The sequence below is a fragment of the Cyprinodon tularosa genome, unplaced genomic scaffold, assembly GCF_016077235.1.
Source record: "Cyprinodon tularosa strain WSP-4 unplaced genomic scaffold, ASM1607723v1 ctg45, whole genome shotgun sequence".
Lineage (NCBI taxonomy): Eukaryota > Metazoa > Chordata > Actinopteri > Cyprinodontiformes > Cyprinodontidae > Cyprinodon > Cyprinodon tularosa.
The window spans coordinates 2,555,978-2,573,074 of NW_024039174.1; the positions used below are offsets into that span (position 1 = coordinate 2,555,978).

The 17,097-nt window shown below is 38.7% G+C and overlaps 1 protein-coding gene across 15 annotated transcripts in view; it reads left to right on the forward strand.

Annotated features, from left to right (window-relative positions):
- ctnnd2b (catenin (cadherin-associated protein), delta 2b) overlaps positions 1 to 17,097 on the forward strand; it is a 209,394-nt gene that overhangs the window by 98,729 nt on the left and 93,568 nt on the right. For 8 of the 15 annotated variants that reach the window (XM_038300408.1, XM_038300407.1, XM_038300409.1 and 5 more), the window contains one exon: positions 16,396 to 16,445. In XM_038300408.1, coding sequence (XP_038156336.1) covers positions 16,396 to 16,445 — 50 coding nt within the window. The remainder of the gene's footprint in view (positions 1 to 16,395; positions 16,446 to 17,097) is intronic. The other 7 variants (XM_038300411.1, XM_038300410.1, XM_038300422.1 and 4 more) reach the window with 1 other exon arrangement.

The window sequence follows — 17,097 nt, forward strand, 5'->3', positions numbered from 1 at the left end:
CTATATTGCCAAAAGTATTTGCTCACCTGCCTTGACTCACATATGAGCTTAAGTGACATCCCGTTCCTAATCCATAGGGTTCAATATGACGTCGGTCCACCCTTTGCAGCTAGAACAGCTTCAACTCTTCTGGGAAGGCTGTCCACAAGGTTTAGGAGTGTGTTTATGGGAATTTTTGACCATTCTTCCAGAAGCGCATTTGTGAGGTCGCACACTGATGTTGGACGAGAAGGCCTGGCTCTCAGTCTCCGCTCTAATTCATCCCAAAGGTGTTCTATCGGGTTGAGGTCAGGACTCTGTGCAGGCCAGTCAAGTTCATCCACACCAGACTCTGTCATCCATGTCTTTATGGACCTTGCTTTGTGCACTGGTGCACAGTCATGTTGGAAGAGGAAGGGGCCAGCTCCAAACTGTTCCCACAAAGTTGGGAGCATGGAATTGTCCAAAATGTCTTGGTATGCTGAAGCATTCAGAGTTCCTTTCACTGGAAGTAAGGGGCCAAGCCCAGCTCCTGAAAAACAACCCCACACCATAATCCCCCCTCCACCAAACTTTACACTTGGCACAATGCAGTCAGACAAGTACCGTTCTCCTGGCAACCGCCAAACCCAGACCCGTCCATCAGATTGCCAGATGGAGAAGCGCGATTCGTCACTCCAGAGAACGCGTCTCCACTGCTCTAGAGTCCAGTGGCGGCGTGCTTTACACCACCGCATCCGACGCTTTGCATTGCACTTGGTGATGTATGGCTTGGATGCAGCTGCTCGACCATGGAAACCCATTCCATGAAGCTCTCTGCGCACTGTTCTTGAGCTAATCTGAAGGCCACATGAAGTTTGGAGGTCTGTAGTGATTGACTCTGCAGAAAGTTGGCGACCTCTTCGCACTATGCGCTTCAGCATCCGCTGACCCCGCTCCGTCAGTTTACGTGGCCTACCACTTCGTGGCTGAGTTGCTGTATGTTAGAGGAGTGATGTAAGGCTCTTCACACAGTGATACACATTTTACTCTGATTCACACACACCTGAGTAAGTATTAAAAAGATGTTAAAAGATAGGCATATAATGACAATTTAGGAAGCACTTACAGGAAGGGTATCAAACTCATTCTATATCAGGCCACTGCATCATCAAGTCTTTAAAAAAGGGTAAGTAGCAGCTGTATAAATCCAATGTTTAATTTTATGAGTTCATTTACAAAGGGCATACTGCTCTGTTATTATACATTTTCTCCCATTTATTTGGTAAATTTGTAAACTTTGAACGAACTTGAGCTTCTACTTTATTATATAATGTGCCTATTTTAGCTCCTAAGGGTCAGTTAATTTTCTCTTTAGGATCCCAAGGATGTACATTTCCTAAATTCTGCTCCTTTTACTGTTCTTTGTTAAGACATAGGATAGATAGACAACCAGCTAGTTGGCTGAGACTGAAGTGGAATTTGGTTAAAGAATATGTCCACCTCCTCTATTGATTCACTTCAGTCACTTCCACTTTAGTCTTTATATTTCCGAAGATGTTAATTCAGTTGTGAATGCTGATACCTGATGGTATCTGAATTAGACCAGATAACATCAGATAGATAGAGCTACCCAACCAGCTATTGTCTAAAGGATGCCATGTCAGCATCACTGAGAGGCAGGTGTCTATTTTAGTATATTGGTACACACTGGACAGTTTGTCCAAGACCCAACAAGGGAACTCAGGAATGAGTGGGAATTTTTATTTGATCTGTTTTGTGAGGGTTTGGTTAATAGCCTTTGTCAGTCCATCTTGATACAACATCCAACTCTTAACTGTTTCAGGCACAGGGCAAATAAATGAACATTCTAAAGATAGACAGGTGTAGAAATATAGGCTTGTTACTTTAAAAGAGCCACACTCCCACAGACTGCCACTCTGGGTCTCTGTTTAAAAGACAATTAACCCCACTAGCTCCCCTGGCTCCACACAATGGCAGCCCACTGCTCCCCAAGGGGATGGGTTAAATGCAGATAATACATTTTGTTGCTCTGTACTTGTGGCAGTGTAATGACATAAAAAAAAAATAGATGGCTGCATTGCTTATTTTTCTCTTGGAAATTGCAATTACATTGGAATTATAGGACATTGCACCCATTCTGCAATTATTAGAAACTAAGTGATATTACTTTTCTGTCCTTTCTTGTGAAGCTAGAGCACAGGAGGTTAGTGTACTGTAAAAAGCTGGTATTTGTTGTAGGAAATATTGCTTGGAGGTGAATCATTGGTCTCTGAAGTGACTCCGGTTTGTCATGCTTGCTCTTTAGTGTTTTGTTATGGGGCAGTTTTCCCAAGGTTTATGGGGGACTTGCTGTCAATTTCATTGCTGAGGATAAAAGAACAAAAAGTTGTGACATTTACACACTGTTTGCCGAAGCAAACACACACAGTGTAGCTCTAACACCAGCATATTTACTGCTAAAGGTCACACATTTTGGGTCGTATCCTCTTCAGGTTTCTCCTGCTGGCTTTCAACATTACCTAAGCAACACAAATACACTTGGAGGTTTTTTATTAAAAAGAACTCAGGTTGTTGTCAGATACTTTGCTTTGATTTTCAGCTTTCTTATGAACAAGGTTGGCTTATCTTTTTTTCTATTAAATGTAATATTGCCAAATAGTCTCCCCATGGAAATGTACAAATGGAAATAGTGCTTGCTGAATAATGGATACTGTCAGAATTGGTAATTCCCAAGGAAAATAATATGCTGAACATCCGGTGAAGGTGACAACCTTTGCTAAAGCTGTCCAGCATTACAATTCCTGCCAGGATATGCATGTTAAATTATAAATAAGTGCTCTCCCTACATATAGATGCAGGTATACTTATTGGTATCCTTACAGCTACTTGCCATTTCTACTGAAACATTATTGGATTAGATTTTTGTTGTCTCTTGTTTGGCCAATATACGTTGCTCTGGGAGTTGATGTCCCACAGCTAGCTGATAGCCCAACAGCTTTGCTTTCACCAGCAGACAAGTATGACTGTTTCTATAAGGTTCTGCTTGATATTTGTATATTAAACTTTATCAGACATTATTTGGTGAGTAAAATAGTATACAGAGGAAAAGGAAAATGGGAATAAGAACTAAGGGGAGAGAGAGAGAGACGGGAAAGAGTGCATGAAAAGAGAGACAAAAAAAAAACAACACCAAAAATAGACAACGCAGAAGATATACAGTAATTCCTTGAGACTTCTTCCATACCTGTATGAGTCAAGTGGATCAGAAAACAGAGCATTACAGCAAAAAGAAAGAAACTGTCAACCAAAGTAAACTTTAAAAACGAAAAGCTTAAGAGCAGCGGGTAATCTTTGGGTATCCTTTCCACCTGTGTCAGAGTCAGAACCTATGATGCAGTTGTTAATACCTCTAAAGAGACCAATAGCCATTTTAAAGTGCAAACCTTCAATTACTTTCCCATTTACCTTTAGAATTAAGAGCCGTTCAGCATACGTTAGGGGTAATAAACTCTGCTGGATAAGTGTTTTTGGCATTATACTGAACATAGTTCAGTAAAAGCATAGTTAAAGCATGGTTACCTTAAATGTTAAGGCAACAAGACCATCTCCAAACAGCTTTATTGTCCAAGTTGCCAAATTTATATATATAAAAAAAACATTAAGGTCTTTGGACTGTAGCCAACCTCCAATGACACAGATGCAAAAGTAAACACAACCTTAGGTTGGTTAGACATGTAATTTAGGTGGTAGAAACAACAGGAAAACCAATCATGACCATTTAATGGTGTCTCACCATTGGCCGTTGTTTGAAACATGTTTGGCTCAATAGAAGAGGAGGGAGCAGGGCTTTGCTATTGCCTGAACACCCTCAAAATGATCATGATGATAAAAGCCTTGCTAGAATTCAGCAGCATTTGTAGATGGAAGGAGCATGGGGAGTTTTCAGATCATAATATAGTCCTTCAGGCAGATGAAACATTACCATCCGAGGAGCCATGGAAAATAGACTAAGAACCTGATAAATACCTGCAAAATGACTGAAACCTTAAGTAGAAGAAGGAACAGGTGCAAATGATAGAAGAAAAAATCAATTGCAGGTGCAGAGAATTAACTAGTTAACATGGGGTTCTGGCTGATGGAGAAATTATCTGAAATAAACACTGGGAGGAAAAAACTAAATAAAATAATCCAACAATTCAAAATAATGAGTAAAGGCCAGACCAACTAAAAACAGACTAAGACATAAGCAAGAGGAATAACCTATAAAACAACTGACAAAAGACAAAATGAAAAATTAATTTTATATGGAAATCCTCTGGTGGTAAAAATAACAGAATATGGCAAATGCAAAACTAATAACAAGCTTAAGGTAAAAACAAAAACACAATATCCATTCAGTAAAAGTAAAAGATAACTAAAATAAAAAAAAAAATAGAAAAAAAAGCCAAAAAGAGCACAAGAATTTCAGGAAGACCATCCTTTAGAATAATGAGACAAAGCTTAAGGCTTTTGGCTGCTGAAATCAGCTCAGTGTTTACAGGAGAAAAAGTAGGATGTGTTTAAAGAAAACAGCACTATACCTGCTTTAAAAATAGTGAGGTGTATATAGGGGTTTTTAGTGGGGGTCTCATTTTGTTTTGAAATCGCTTTGAAGCATGAGGAAACTTGAACCCTTAAGAAATCCTAGAACTAAGCATTTTGCCTGGTGTCTGGATAATGAGCCCCAAACATACAGGTTAAAGCTAAAATAATGACTATTCTTGCATTGCCTTCAATCAGCACAGAACTAATCCTTTTGACATCTAGAGACGTGTTTGAAAACCATAGTTTAAAGACACCACTCCACAAATTCTTGACAGCCTGATTGTCTTGCTCAGAAATAGTGGCTTAAACTACCTGTTGGTAAATGCAGAAATCTCATTATCAGGCAATGCCTGTTGTCAGTAATTGATGAAAAACTAAGAAACCATTGAACAGGATTTTCATTTTTTGTTGTTACTTTCTTTTGTTTATTTACAATATTTTTAGTGAATCAAAATCCAAGTTTAATTGCTTTAAGAATAAGCAATAAGAGCTACTGTTGCACCACTATGATAAATGGCACGTACTTATATAGCGCTTTTTCAAGTCCGCAGACATTCACGCACACACTGATCATGGCACTACATTGTAGCCACAGCTGCCCTGGGGATCACTGACAGAGATCACTGCCGTACACTTGTGCCACTGGGCACGCTGATCACCATCAGTAGGCAATGAGGGTGAAGTGTCTTGCCTAAGGACACAACAACACTGAAAGCCGGAGCCGGAGCCCCTGAATGCCTCTGACTATACAGTATGACTCATAATATATTGTAAGGGTCTATTGGGGCTCTTGATCATTGTGTTTCATGTCTAGTGAGCTGATATAGTCAAATGTATGCTTAGGTATACCCAGTGTTGGGAAAGTTCTCTTTCTACGTGAACTAGTTCAAAGTTCAGTTCACACATTTTAAAATGAACTAGTTCAGTTCATAGTTCATAATTCAAAACCAAAAAATGAACTAGTTCATAGTTCTTTTTTTTTTATATATATGTTGTTCAATTACACCATAGCCTACTGTTGAACCTCAGACAGCAATTATTTTATCAGTTCCAACTCTGAAACTGTGCGTCAGATTTCATCTTCATATCCAGTTTTGAATCCTTATCCAACGAGGGTTTACATTAGCATTGAGGGGACAGCATTTCCCCATTGTTGCTTTAATGCTTTGTTGCTGTCCATTCACTTCACACTAGTAGCAGCTGCAGCTTTCACCCCTACAGTATATTCTCAAAAACATCAGGAAAAATGTGCTGCTTGAATGGTCTTTTTTATGAGTAATTATTAAAAGAAAAATAGGAAAGTAGTCTTTAAGGTGCAAATGTTTTTTTTTTATTTTAATAATTTTTTCCATTTGAAATTCCATTTCAATACATACTAAAAAGGAATACTGGAATCCTGAAAAATTATACCAGGCAGGTTTAACAAACAAGTTACATGGATAGTAAAACCCTCAAGAACAGGGGTCTTCTATGTTTTCCAGACCAAGGACCCCCAAACTGATGGCAAGATGGAGCGGGGACCCCCTAACTATATATATTGTATGAAATTGTGTCCTATAGTCACTCTATTACAGATGGAGTAATGTAAAGAAATTAATTTCTCCCTGGGATTATTAAAGTTTTTCTGATTCTGATTCCTGGTTGTTGTGAAGGAAATGGTGCCCAGCTTGAAAGAGCTCCTGTGTGTCGCTGAATATGTGCATTGATGACTGAAAGACATCTTTTGTCTCCATTTATCTGTTTACTACAGTGTGTTGATTTCATGTTAATGAGTATTTAAAGACATTTCAATTAGTGGGGGAAAAAATTGCAGGGGGGGAATATAAAAATATCAACTAACCATGCAGACCCTCATGCATTACCTCCGTAGACCCCCTAGGGGTCGCGGATCCCCTGTTGAAGACCTCCGCTCAAGAAGATTTTACTAACACAAACTGATGGACCAGGCTGAGGTAGGAATTTAAGGTTACTGAAGTGCAGATTTTTTTACTGAAAGCCGGCGGGCAAACTTGTTGCCATCATCCTCACCGACCACCTGGTCATAAAACTGTTTTAAGTGATCATACTGCTGCTTTGTCGCCTCCACGCTGCTGTGGCTTCCACACGGCATTTTGTTTTGATGATGCACACAGCTGTAGGCTACGGCACTGGTAGCTGGTGTTGCCAGATTGGGTGTTTTTCCCGCTACATATTAAGGCCTGTTTACGGTTTGATTTAGCCAGGGTTTCGCCTGAAGGGCTCTATAGAAATCTGGCAACCTATTGAACGGAGCTGAACTGAGAGAGCGTGCCGTTCACAGACACCAGAATGAACGAGTTCACAATAACGTTAATCAGGCAGTAATGCAGTACGTTCAGTTCACGTTCGCCCAAAATATGAACGAGTTCATGAACTTTCGTTCAATGAACGCGTTCAGGCACAACACTGGGTATACCTAGACTGCAGTTTCTTCAAGTAATAATTTTTTTTTTTATTAATAAACATGCAGCAATGTTATTAGGTCTTCAGTCACAGGTAATGCAATGCCTCATGGAATCACATGAAAGAAATTAATTACATTTAGGAATAAAGAGATTGTGTAGCAACTTGCTAAAGTCCGGTGCTCTTTTCCAGTGTAGTCCTTTTTCTCTGACTGTGACTGGCTGGATGTGCTCTCTTCATCCTCTGACATGGGAGTTGGCTCGGACCTTGTCTACCTGGCTGTGTGTTTCCTGGATGGGGCCGCCTTTTACAGCTGCTTTTTGTATCTCTGCTTCTGTCTCCTTGAGCCCCAGTCGGCCTCGGCAGATGGCCACTCACACTGATCCTGGTTCTGCTGGAGGTTTCTTCCTGTTAAAAGGGAGTTTTTCCTCTCTACTGTTGCTACAAGCATGCTTAGTGTGAGGGATTGCCTTCCAGTCAATGAGTTAATGCAACCAACTGGTTTTCCTTAGAAAGAAAACTTTGAATCAATTTGACTGTATGATCTGGTGAACTGTTTAGTCCCTTGAGATGACGTGTTGTGAATTGGCACATTATAAATAAACTGAATTGAATTGAATTGAAGTCCATAAATGCCCATTGTTGGCTTGTAAATATTTTTAAAAATGCTGGTTTATAGGGATTTTCACACGTCACCATCTTTAAGGTTAAGAGAATGGTGAGAAAAACATTTCAAGTTATGTGGACAGTAATGCCAATGCAGAGGAACGTGTAGAGGACAGACAGGGAATGATACCTAAAATGGCTCTCCAAGTGGGGTTGAACTAAGGTTACTGCACTGTACTGAGATACAGATGTTGGCACTGTGGTTCTACTGCAATAACGCCTTTGTTCTTGTGAAAAACTCAGACTTTCTCCTGTAGATCAAACACACTCATGCTAGCTTACCTGTCCTCTAATTGTTAGGCCCTTAAGCCGTCACTGCTCTTATGAACTTTGTACCCAGAGTAGTCCTTAAAAAAAGTCTATTTATGGGCTGCATGAGGTGTTTTTTTTTCTTTTCTTTTCTTTTGTGGTTCAGCATCTCACTATCTTCATCAAACAGAATCTGTCTGTTACGTAATGGAAAAATAATATATGCCAGAATCATGAAGGCAAAAGACCTTTGAGTTGTTTGGGTTCATTGAGAAAAGGTTGCTGAGTCATTTTTATTGACTTTCTAACATTATTATCCAAATCCCTTTGTCCTCATATGTTTCTCTCTTAGCCAGATTGTTCTCAAAACATTGCAGGTCACTAAGCCGTTTTTTCATACCAATCAGCATAATTTTATGTCCATTGATTCTTACTTATTGAACTGTGTCAGTCCAAAAAGAGGCATTCCTACCATAGCCTGACAGCCAACCCTTATTTTCAATGTTAGTGTAACTGTGTTTTCTGGCAGCAGGAGCTAATATTGCTGCCAATATCCATCATTATGTATAAAGCCAGGATAATTGATGGCCAAAAGAACTTAGAGACAGGATGTCAATGAGGTATTTGTGGATATTAAAAAGGACCAACTTGGGAGCTTTACGTCTTTTCACATCGGCATGTTTTATGCTAATTTAGACTTATTTGCATCATTCTAAGTTATTTAAAAGTCCAACTTCAGTGGCTGTGACTGTGTGAATCAAAGGGGGCTGAAATGTGAACAGCTAAGATAGTCAACTATGAGCATTGCTACTGACAGCCAGCGATTATGTTGAATTAAAATCATGGTAAAAAAACGAATTTACATTTGCAGGAGTCATCCTTTCCCCCTCCCCATTTAAAGCTTTTCGTTTTTTTTTGAGTGGGTTTTGCATGTTTTCTTTTTTTTCAGGGCAGCTTTTGGAAAATGGCCCTGAGTAAATTAGCAAACCGTGGTTTTGCTCTAGCGTTTGAATCTAAATTAGTGTTGACTAAAGCTGAGCCACTGTTTGATGCCTCCCAAGAGCCAGAAAGGGCTCCCTTCCCTTTTCTGGATGGCGCTTGTTATCTTACGCCACTGTCTACAAGAGGGTCGGCCTGGTGGTCAGTGCAGATAACAGATAATATGGAAGGCATTGAAATAGATGGATTATACTGACAGAGTTGGGAATGTGTTTATTGGGTGGATAAAATGACAGGATTTCTCATTGCTATCTCTGGCATTTGCTCTTTTAAGCCTCTCTCATTGGGTTTAGCAGAGCTCTCATGTCTTTTGTTCTCTCTGGCCATCATATTCAGCCTCTCTTCTGCTGTTTACCTCTCTTTTTTCTTTCTTTGTGTTATATCATATTACCGCTATCATTCTCCACCTTTATGTGCCTCTTTTGTCCTGCCTCTGTCTGTCTCTGTATTATATTTCTGCTCTCCATCTCTCCCCTTTCATTCCCTCTCCTTTCTATTTTTTCGCCCTGTAGTGCCTCAGTCCAGAGTGCAGTGGTTCAATTTGTACTATTACCTATGGAATAAGAATAGCCCCAAAAAGCCAAAAATTTTTATTTTCATAAAGCTTAAAATATCAGGTCAGAGAGTGCAACAGGGAATTCATGCTTCTTTGAAACGACAGAGCGCTACACTTCAACGTTCAATTATCCTGCTGAAAATATCAAGCAGGGCTTTTAACTAAGAGTCTTAACTGGGTACAAGAGCTGTAATGGAGAGCTTTTACCTCTCTTTTTTTGTGCTTTATTGTAGTTATCGGAGTTTAATTTTCTTCTTAATGTTAACACGCCTTTTTTTTTTTTTCTCCAAAGATAGCTGCTTATGTACCACACAGCGTAATGGATCCATTTTATAGTTAGTGGGCACAGAGGTGGAGCTCTCACACCATTGCCAAATTTGTAAATCATAACTGTATGGATAATTTTTTTCTTCTTGGTATTTTACATTCACTTTGCACAGATTTAGGTCCCACCTGTTATTATGGAGTCAGAACCTCTTTAGATTCCTAAATCTATGACATAGATTATTTAAATTGTCAGCGTAATTTCTCAGTAACTTTAGAGCATATCTAGGTAATATTCTCTCATGCTGACAGTATATTTGTTTGCTGGACATCCATGATTGGATTCCCCTCTATTACCTAAAAAGTTTGGTTCGACTTAGATCTGGTGAATAGGAAAGCCATTCAATTGTAAGGAATGTTTTGTCACAAATGAAGGTTTGGGGCATGGTGCATTATCCTGCTTAAAGTAGACATTATATATATTCAAATATATAAGTACGGTGTGGTTTGTATTGCTGCAGACCTGATCTGCAGCAATACAAAGGTTTGACAGTGTTGCTTAGACAACACAGTTAGTGCTTAGTGGCCTAAAGTGAGCCAGAATTTTCTCCTCTAAGGCCTCGTCCCATCATTGGTACGAGCCAGCCCTACCCACTACTATCAAAATCCAGTAGCTCAAGCTGATAATTTCAAAGCCATTTACTGTCTTACAGAATACCATCCAGATGTGTTTAGCCTGTGCGAATTGTGGCATCAGTTTCTTGCTCTTAGCTGTCTGAAGTGTTACATGCTGTGGTCATGTGACGTGTTGCAAATCCGAGAGCATATTCCAAATCTGTAGGGAATGTGAGGTTATTCTCCACAGACCTGACCATTACAAGGCGTCTTGTGCTCCTAGCTAATTTTCTTTAAAGGAGCATTTTCTTTTAATTGAGGAGACAGTTGTTAAAAGTCCTACAGTAGTAAATCCTGCATCATGGACACATATCTTATATTCCATCCTTGATTTATTAAGGTTATAAGTTGTAAACTTAATTAAATTAAGTTGGGGAAACTTAATTCAAGTACTTGTTAATAATTGAAGCAATCAATTTAGGTTAGCGCTGCATTTTCTTTTTAGAGTATACATTGGGCTGCTGCCATCCATGTGATTGAATTATTTTCTACTAGCATTCACAAGCAATTAAACAGTTGCACCAGGCAGAGTGGTCATTGAAATATGTACTTTATATGATAGATCAACATTATTTAGCACATAATTGTGAGTGGAAGGGAAATAATAAAAAGTATCACCTTAAGAATTCCACAAATAAAAATCATTCGTGTGTCTTGCACATTTGTGTTTAGTCCCAGTTACTCTAATAAACCTCAATTGAATAAATACAAAGAAAATGCCAGTAGATGACAAAACATGTTTATATACAAATATATAGTTATTCTTAAATGACCTTAGAGGTCTTTTGAGGAACCTTACCAAGCAAATAACATTGAGAAAACTACAAAAATAAACTGAAAATATCAGTTAAGCTGTGGAAATGTTATATTTTTTGGGCTGTTAACATCTCACTTAGTAATGTTCAGTAGACGCATGCTGTAAAAAGAATTTGGCAAAATTATAAATCTATTGAGACACAATCATTTTGCTAGGAGGAGACTCCAAAATCCTTGGTTTAGGTGGGGGGAATCTGTTGAAAAGGCATTTATTAGCCCTGCCCTACATCTGTTCTGAGTAGAAGAGGAGTGACTGTGGGAGTGGTAGCCTAATTGTCAGAGGAAAGAGTAGTTGCAACCAGAGAAAGCTGCAAAGGTTCCTGATTTAAACTCAGACTAGTACTTTGGGTCCTAAAATATTGAAGGATTTAAGAAAAATGTCTCTTTACATAGCCTCCTATTTATTTGCCGTAAGCCAAATATGGGTCAAAAATAATCTTTGCAGGCCACCCTGAAAACCCAAGCTGAAAAAAAAATGTAAATATTGCTTATATAATTTTACTATGTGTACAGTTAAATCATCTCCTGTAGTTTGAGAAGCTAAATGTTTCTCAGATATTTCTTGTAACATTAAAATTTCTATTATCTTTTAGGTGTGGTCCATGGAAACTAGGAAATAAAAACAATGTTTTATGACTATTGAAGTAGAACAAAAAACAAAGTGGTAGCTCTAAATGATTGCAGGAATGTCGTTACTTTAATTCGGGACAGAGAGGAGCAGTTAATTACCTCCTTCTAATTAACTTATCAGTTTTTAGGAAATGAGGACAAACCTTCTTTTAGTAAGACTTCACACTTGAGGGAAGGTTTGTCCAATTCCATCAGCCCATTTTAATAAGGTCAGTTGCTTCAGCACCCACTAACCATCCCCCAATAAAAACAATAATAAACAAAGAAAAAAATAATAATCTGGAGGCATTGTGAGGATTGGTTTATTGTTGCCAAAAGGTTAAGCAGCACGTTGCCCTTTTATGCTTTAGATTGTGATGCTTTGTGCTGTAATACATAGGGGCTTCTAAAGGGACCAAAAAATTCACTCTTGTCATTTTTTATATTACTGTTAACATATGTGTGACCTTCTGCTCAGGTTTGCCTTGTGAACACCCAAAAATAGGCACTCTCACACCTGCCCCCAGACTACATTATATCATTAGCAGTGATGAGGTACTGTGGCGTGGAGTGACCTGCAGCAAGAGAGCTGATCACACTGTCAATTAGTCCGCTCTTGTTCCACTAATTACTCTGTCAGGGTCTATTGATGCTTCAAAAAGATTCAAAGGCAGGAAAAAGGAAAATAAAACTGACTCTTTGACTCTCCATGTTGGACCAATAGGTCAGTGAGCTGTTTCAATTAGTGAGAAATGATAAGCTTTACCTGTGTGGAAGAGAGGTGAGGATTGTATTTCTCTCACCGTGGAGATGGAACTATGAGATGCATGGCAAAGCAGACTGACCAAGTTTAAAGTCTGCTGGATAATTCTGAAATAAGTCAAGGCTTTCTAATTTTCTTCAGTTGGTTTTTCCTATAGGCTTCCTCTGTTTAGGCTCACAGAGAAAATGATCAAGCTTCTCTGTAACCTACACTAAATTAAAGCTCATTGGTATCTTCTTGTTTGTTTGTTTGTTAAAAAAGAAATGACTTGCTTGCAGAACAACTGCTCAGTGGCACAGAAGGTAGCACTGCTGCCTTGCAGCAAGAAGGTTCTGGGTTCAGTTCTCTCTGCATGGAGTTAGCATGCGTGGGTTCTCTCCAGGTACTCTGGCTTCCTCTCACAGTCCAAAAACATGACTTTTAGGTTAATTGGCTTCTTTAAATTTTCCTTAGGTGTGCGTGAGTGGTTGTTTGTCTCTGTGTTGCCCTGCGATGGACTGGCGACCTGTCCAGGGTACACCCCGCCTCTTGCCTGTAGACAGCTGTAGAAAGGCACTAGTATCCCTTGCGACCCCCCTTGGGATAAGCATGACGGAAAATGCATGAATGGACTTGCTTGCAGAACAATTTAAAAGTATTAGAATTTTCTCACATTACAAAGTTTCAGTCAAATTTTACCCTTATTTTAAACAACAGACCAAATAAAAAGTAACGCATTATAATATGGCCCAAGTAAACCAAATGTTTTCCTTCTGTTTTACTGTTTAATTCATGTAAGGCACTTGGAATTGTCTTGCCTTGCCATTAATTTTTGTTCAGCCTTTCTAACTGTGATACCAGTAAAGAAAATTGTTGCAACTAATCTCTTTCTCCTCATTGTTAAATGGAGTATTCCTGTGAGCAATTTAATATTAATCCATATCGCTCATTTTTTGAAGTGTTGGAAACAGAATCTTAAGATTGCCAAGGATGTAGTTCATAGTGAAAATGGAAAGTAGATAACCCAATACTAAAGAGAAGATTACAATCTACCCAAACTGACAGTCTGCACAAGAGGAGCATTGATCGAAGTTGAAAGAGCCAAGAACTCCACTGTCACCACAACTCCGCTCTGTTAGCAGGACAACTACAGTAATAGACATACACTTTAACAATGTTGTCTTTGTTGAAGTGTTGCAAAAGAAAGGGATCATTAAATTAATCTAGGGCAAGACTTAAAACCTGATTTTCAGAGATGCACTCCACCCAGTCGGCAATAAGCTAAGGTTAGAATTTGAATGGAGGAGTTGATAAAAATATCATAATTTTAGGTGTGATAAACAGGAAGAGACTTCCCCAAAAATATATAAGAGCAACAACAAATTATTTCACAAATTATTGTCTTGAGGGTTGGAATGTTTTAAACAGCAGGACAGACAAACATAGAGTTTGTATTTGTTAAGAAATGTCGTGGTATATATTATTTCTTTTCCACCCAATTGAAAAAAACAACAACTAAGTCTTTAGTTAGAACTGTAGCCAAACATGTTACTTGGGTATCATCACTTGTTAGCCATTAATTAGGCAAGAAAATGCAATTTCAATTTGGTTTGACAAAATCACAGAAAAAAGAGAATTGTCTATTTTACATAAAAATGTAAATACTGTAGACCATCATATGAGTGTTTAGTGTTGTATTTATTGTTGTGGTTATATACAGTACGTTCTTCATAAAAAAAATTATAATTTTATCTGACAGAACTCTGACATCCTCTGGGCTGTTTTTATTCCCCACCTTTGACTTCTTTTCATGTAACTACTTGATGCTAACAACATGTGTCCTACTTCCTCACAGTTTCCAGCTAGGTGTTCATGCGGACACTCATGTTGCATTTGGCTTTAACTTGGTCACCCACTGGCAGTTGAGGGTAAAAACAATAGTTCACCATCACTGAGATAATTCAAAAGCAATGAAACAACATTTTGACACCAGCAAACAGACAGATCCAGCCTGTCCTGCTCTAAAAAAAATGGTCTCTCAGCCAGAGTTAAGTGAGCTACCTTACAGAGAGCAGACTACTGATAGTAATCCACGCCTGGCTGTTACCGCCAGGCTGTTTGTCCGCTGTAAACACATCGGTCCTGAAAGACTTCGGAGTTCACAGCTTGTGCGTGCCCATGTTTGTACACATGTTGGGGTATGTCTTTGGTTATAACAATGCCTGATGAATGAGGGGATGCTATGCTGGCAGAGGGCTCCATTAACATGTGCTGCTTGGCTGGTCCCTGCAATCCGTCACACTATGCATACACGCTCGCTGAGCGGAGGTAATCAGTGAGATGATTAAACGGCATCTGGTCGATGTTTACAGGTTTTCAATAGAATTTGTCATTTTATGGCTAGTCTTTTTAGGTCACCAGTGTGTTTTTGTGATGGGTGTGTGTGTGTTCACTTTAAAGTCAGACAACATAAAAAAATACCACCAGCAGTGTTCCCTGATAAAAAACAAAAAAAAATATTATGCTTCCACATAGTTATACCCTCCTCTCAGGGGAAGGCAAAGTATTATGTTAATCTTTTTCATTTACAATGAAACCATTATCTCAGTTTTGTTTCAGTTGCCCTATAACCACTTTACCATTAAACTGGTTCCAAAGAACCAACTGCTTTCTTAGCACCACCTCTTTGAGTTTTCGACTCTCGCAGGTTTGGATCTGATAGAATGGCAGACTTATGGAGACCAATCATCAATAAAAATACAGTGGTCCTGGTTTCCACGTAGCAGAAAATACAGCTTAAATGGATTCCTATATGTATATACTTTCTCTGATTTCATTTATATACTAAAATAAAAATTTGGGGAGTGGCGGCCTAATGGTTAGGGCATTGCACTTGGAATCCTGATGTTCTGAGATCATGCCCCACTCCCTCAGCCTCCACTCTGGGTCCTTGAGCAAAGACCCTTAACCCCACATTGCTCCCCGGATGCCGCACAAAGGTAGCCCACTGCTCCCTAAGGGGATGGGTTAAATGCAGAAAATGACAATAAATGCAATAAAAGCTGGGGAAAAAATGTATGTTGGGTCTTATGCCAACTTCCACACTGAACATTGCTGATGTTAGTGTATGCTGGTAGTGCTTATTCATCGGTCAAGCAAAGAAACTTCATCGTTCTAAGAAAAGGCAGAGTTTTTATGGATCTTTCATCTGGAGGCTAAGATGATCTTCCATCATTGAGGCAGTTTAACATGGAACATGCTTCAGATTGTTTGGATTTGTAAGAATATTGTTTACTTTGTCGGTGATCAAGTGTGTTGAATGTAACCACAGTACATCCCTGATTTATATATTAATCTTTACTGATAAAAGGCAATCCTATCTAGTAATGTTTTCCACTCTTAAGCAACTTTCCACCATTTGGGATTTATTTTTTGTCCATATCTTTCCATACCTAAAACTTTTCCAAGGCAACATAGATCTTAGAGAAACATCTTTCAAAAAAGAAATCCCCTTAACATAGATTAACAACAGTGCTTTTGTTTTCTTTTGGAGGGCTCGTAAAATGATATGCTCTACCGGGAGCACTTGTCAGTTGACTTCAAATAAAAAAGGCTTTAAAATAACAAGGCTTTTATTGTTATTCCTAAAAGCTTTTGTGCTTGCGATGGATTTTGATGAAAAATAACAAGCTATACTATACTATATACCTGAATCAAATCCTACAGAATCCTTGCATGGGCATCCCTTTGAAAAACAATTTAATTCTAAATAAAATCAGTGTCTGCACTCTATGTCTAACCAAGGTTTGTGTTTATTCTTTGTATCTTACAGCTCATCAGATGAGAAGTTTCGCTGGAACAACCAAGGTGATCTACAAACTTGTATGTTTATATCATTATTTCTTTGTTGCTTGTTTGTCAATATGCTGCTGAAACTGCTGGAGGACAATAGATAGCTTCAACATAGTTAGAAAATTATTTTGGAAAAACTTACTTTTCTTCTTGCATTTCAGCTCTCATTAAGTAGCGCTCAGACCGCATTTCCAAATAATTTGTAGTACTTATTCAGATAAGAAGTGCACCATACAAATCGCAGCCTAAAAAAAAAAAGAAAAAGTAATGAACTTTCAGATGATTTAAAAGTCAGATGAAAACCCCTTTCAAGGCTGGACCACTTTCTTGACAGTATTTTAGTTTAAAAGACACACACAAAAAAACACCCGCTATGGTTGACACTTGAGTTAGCCTTTCTGTCTCTTTGTCAGTCATGTTCAGATCTATAGGATATTGAGAGCAGATTGATTAGCTGGGTGCACAGTAGGCGACCTCTGCCAACAAAGAGGTAGCAAACACAACAAAAAAGGATTTGTGGTGACGTCTTTCTGTGCCCAGCCAGCTGTGCTCTAGGTTGACCGCTCTGCAAAGAAAGACTCCCCTTACTTAACAATAAACCAATTTTTCCTCAAGTCAGGACTTTAATGAATTCATTGCTCCAAACTCAATAGAAAAATAAGAAAATAGACCTTTTGTTTTA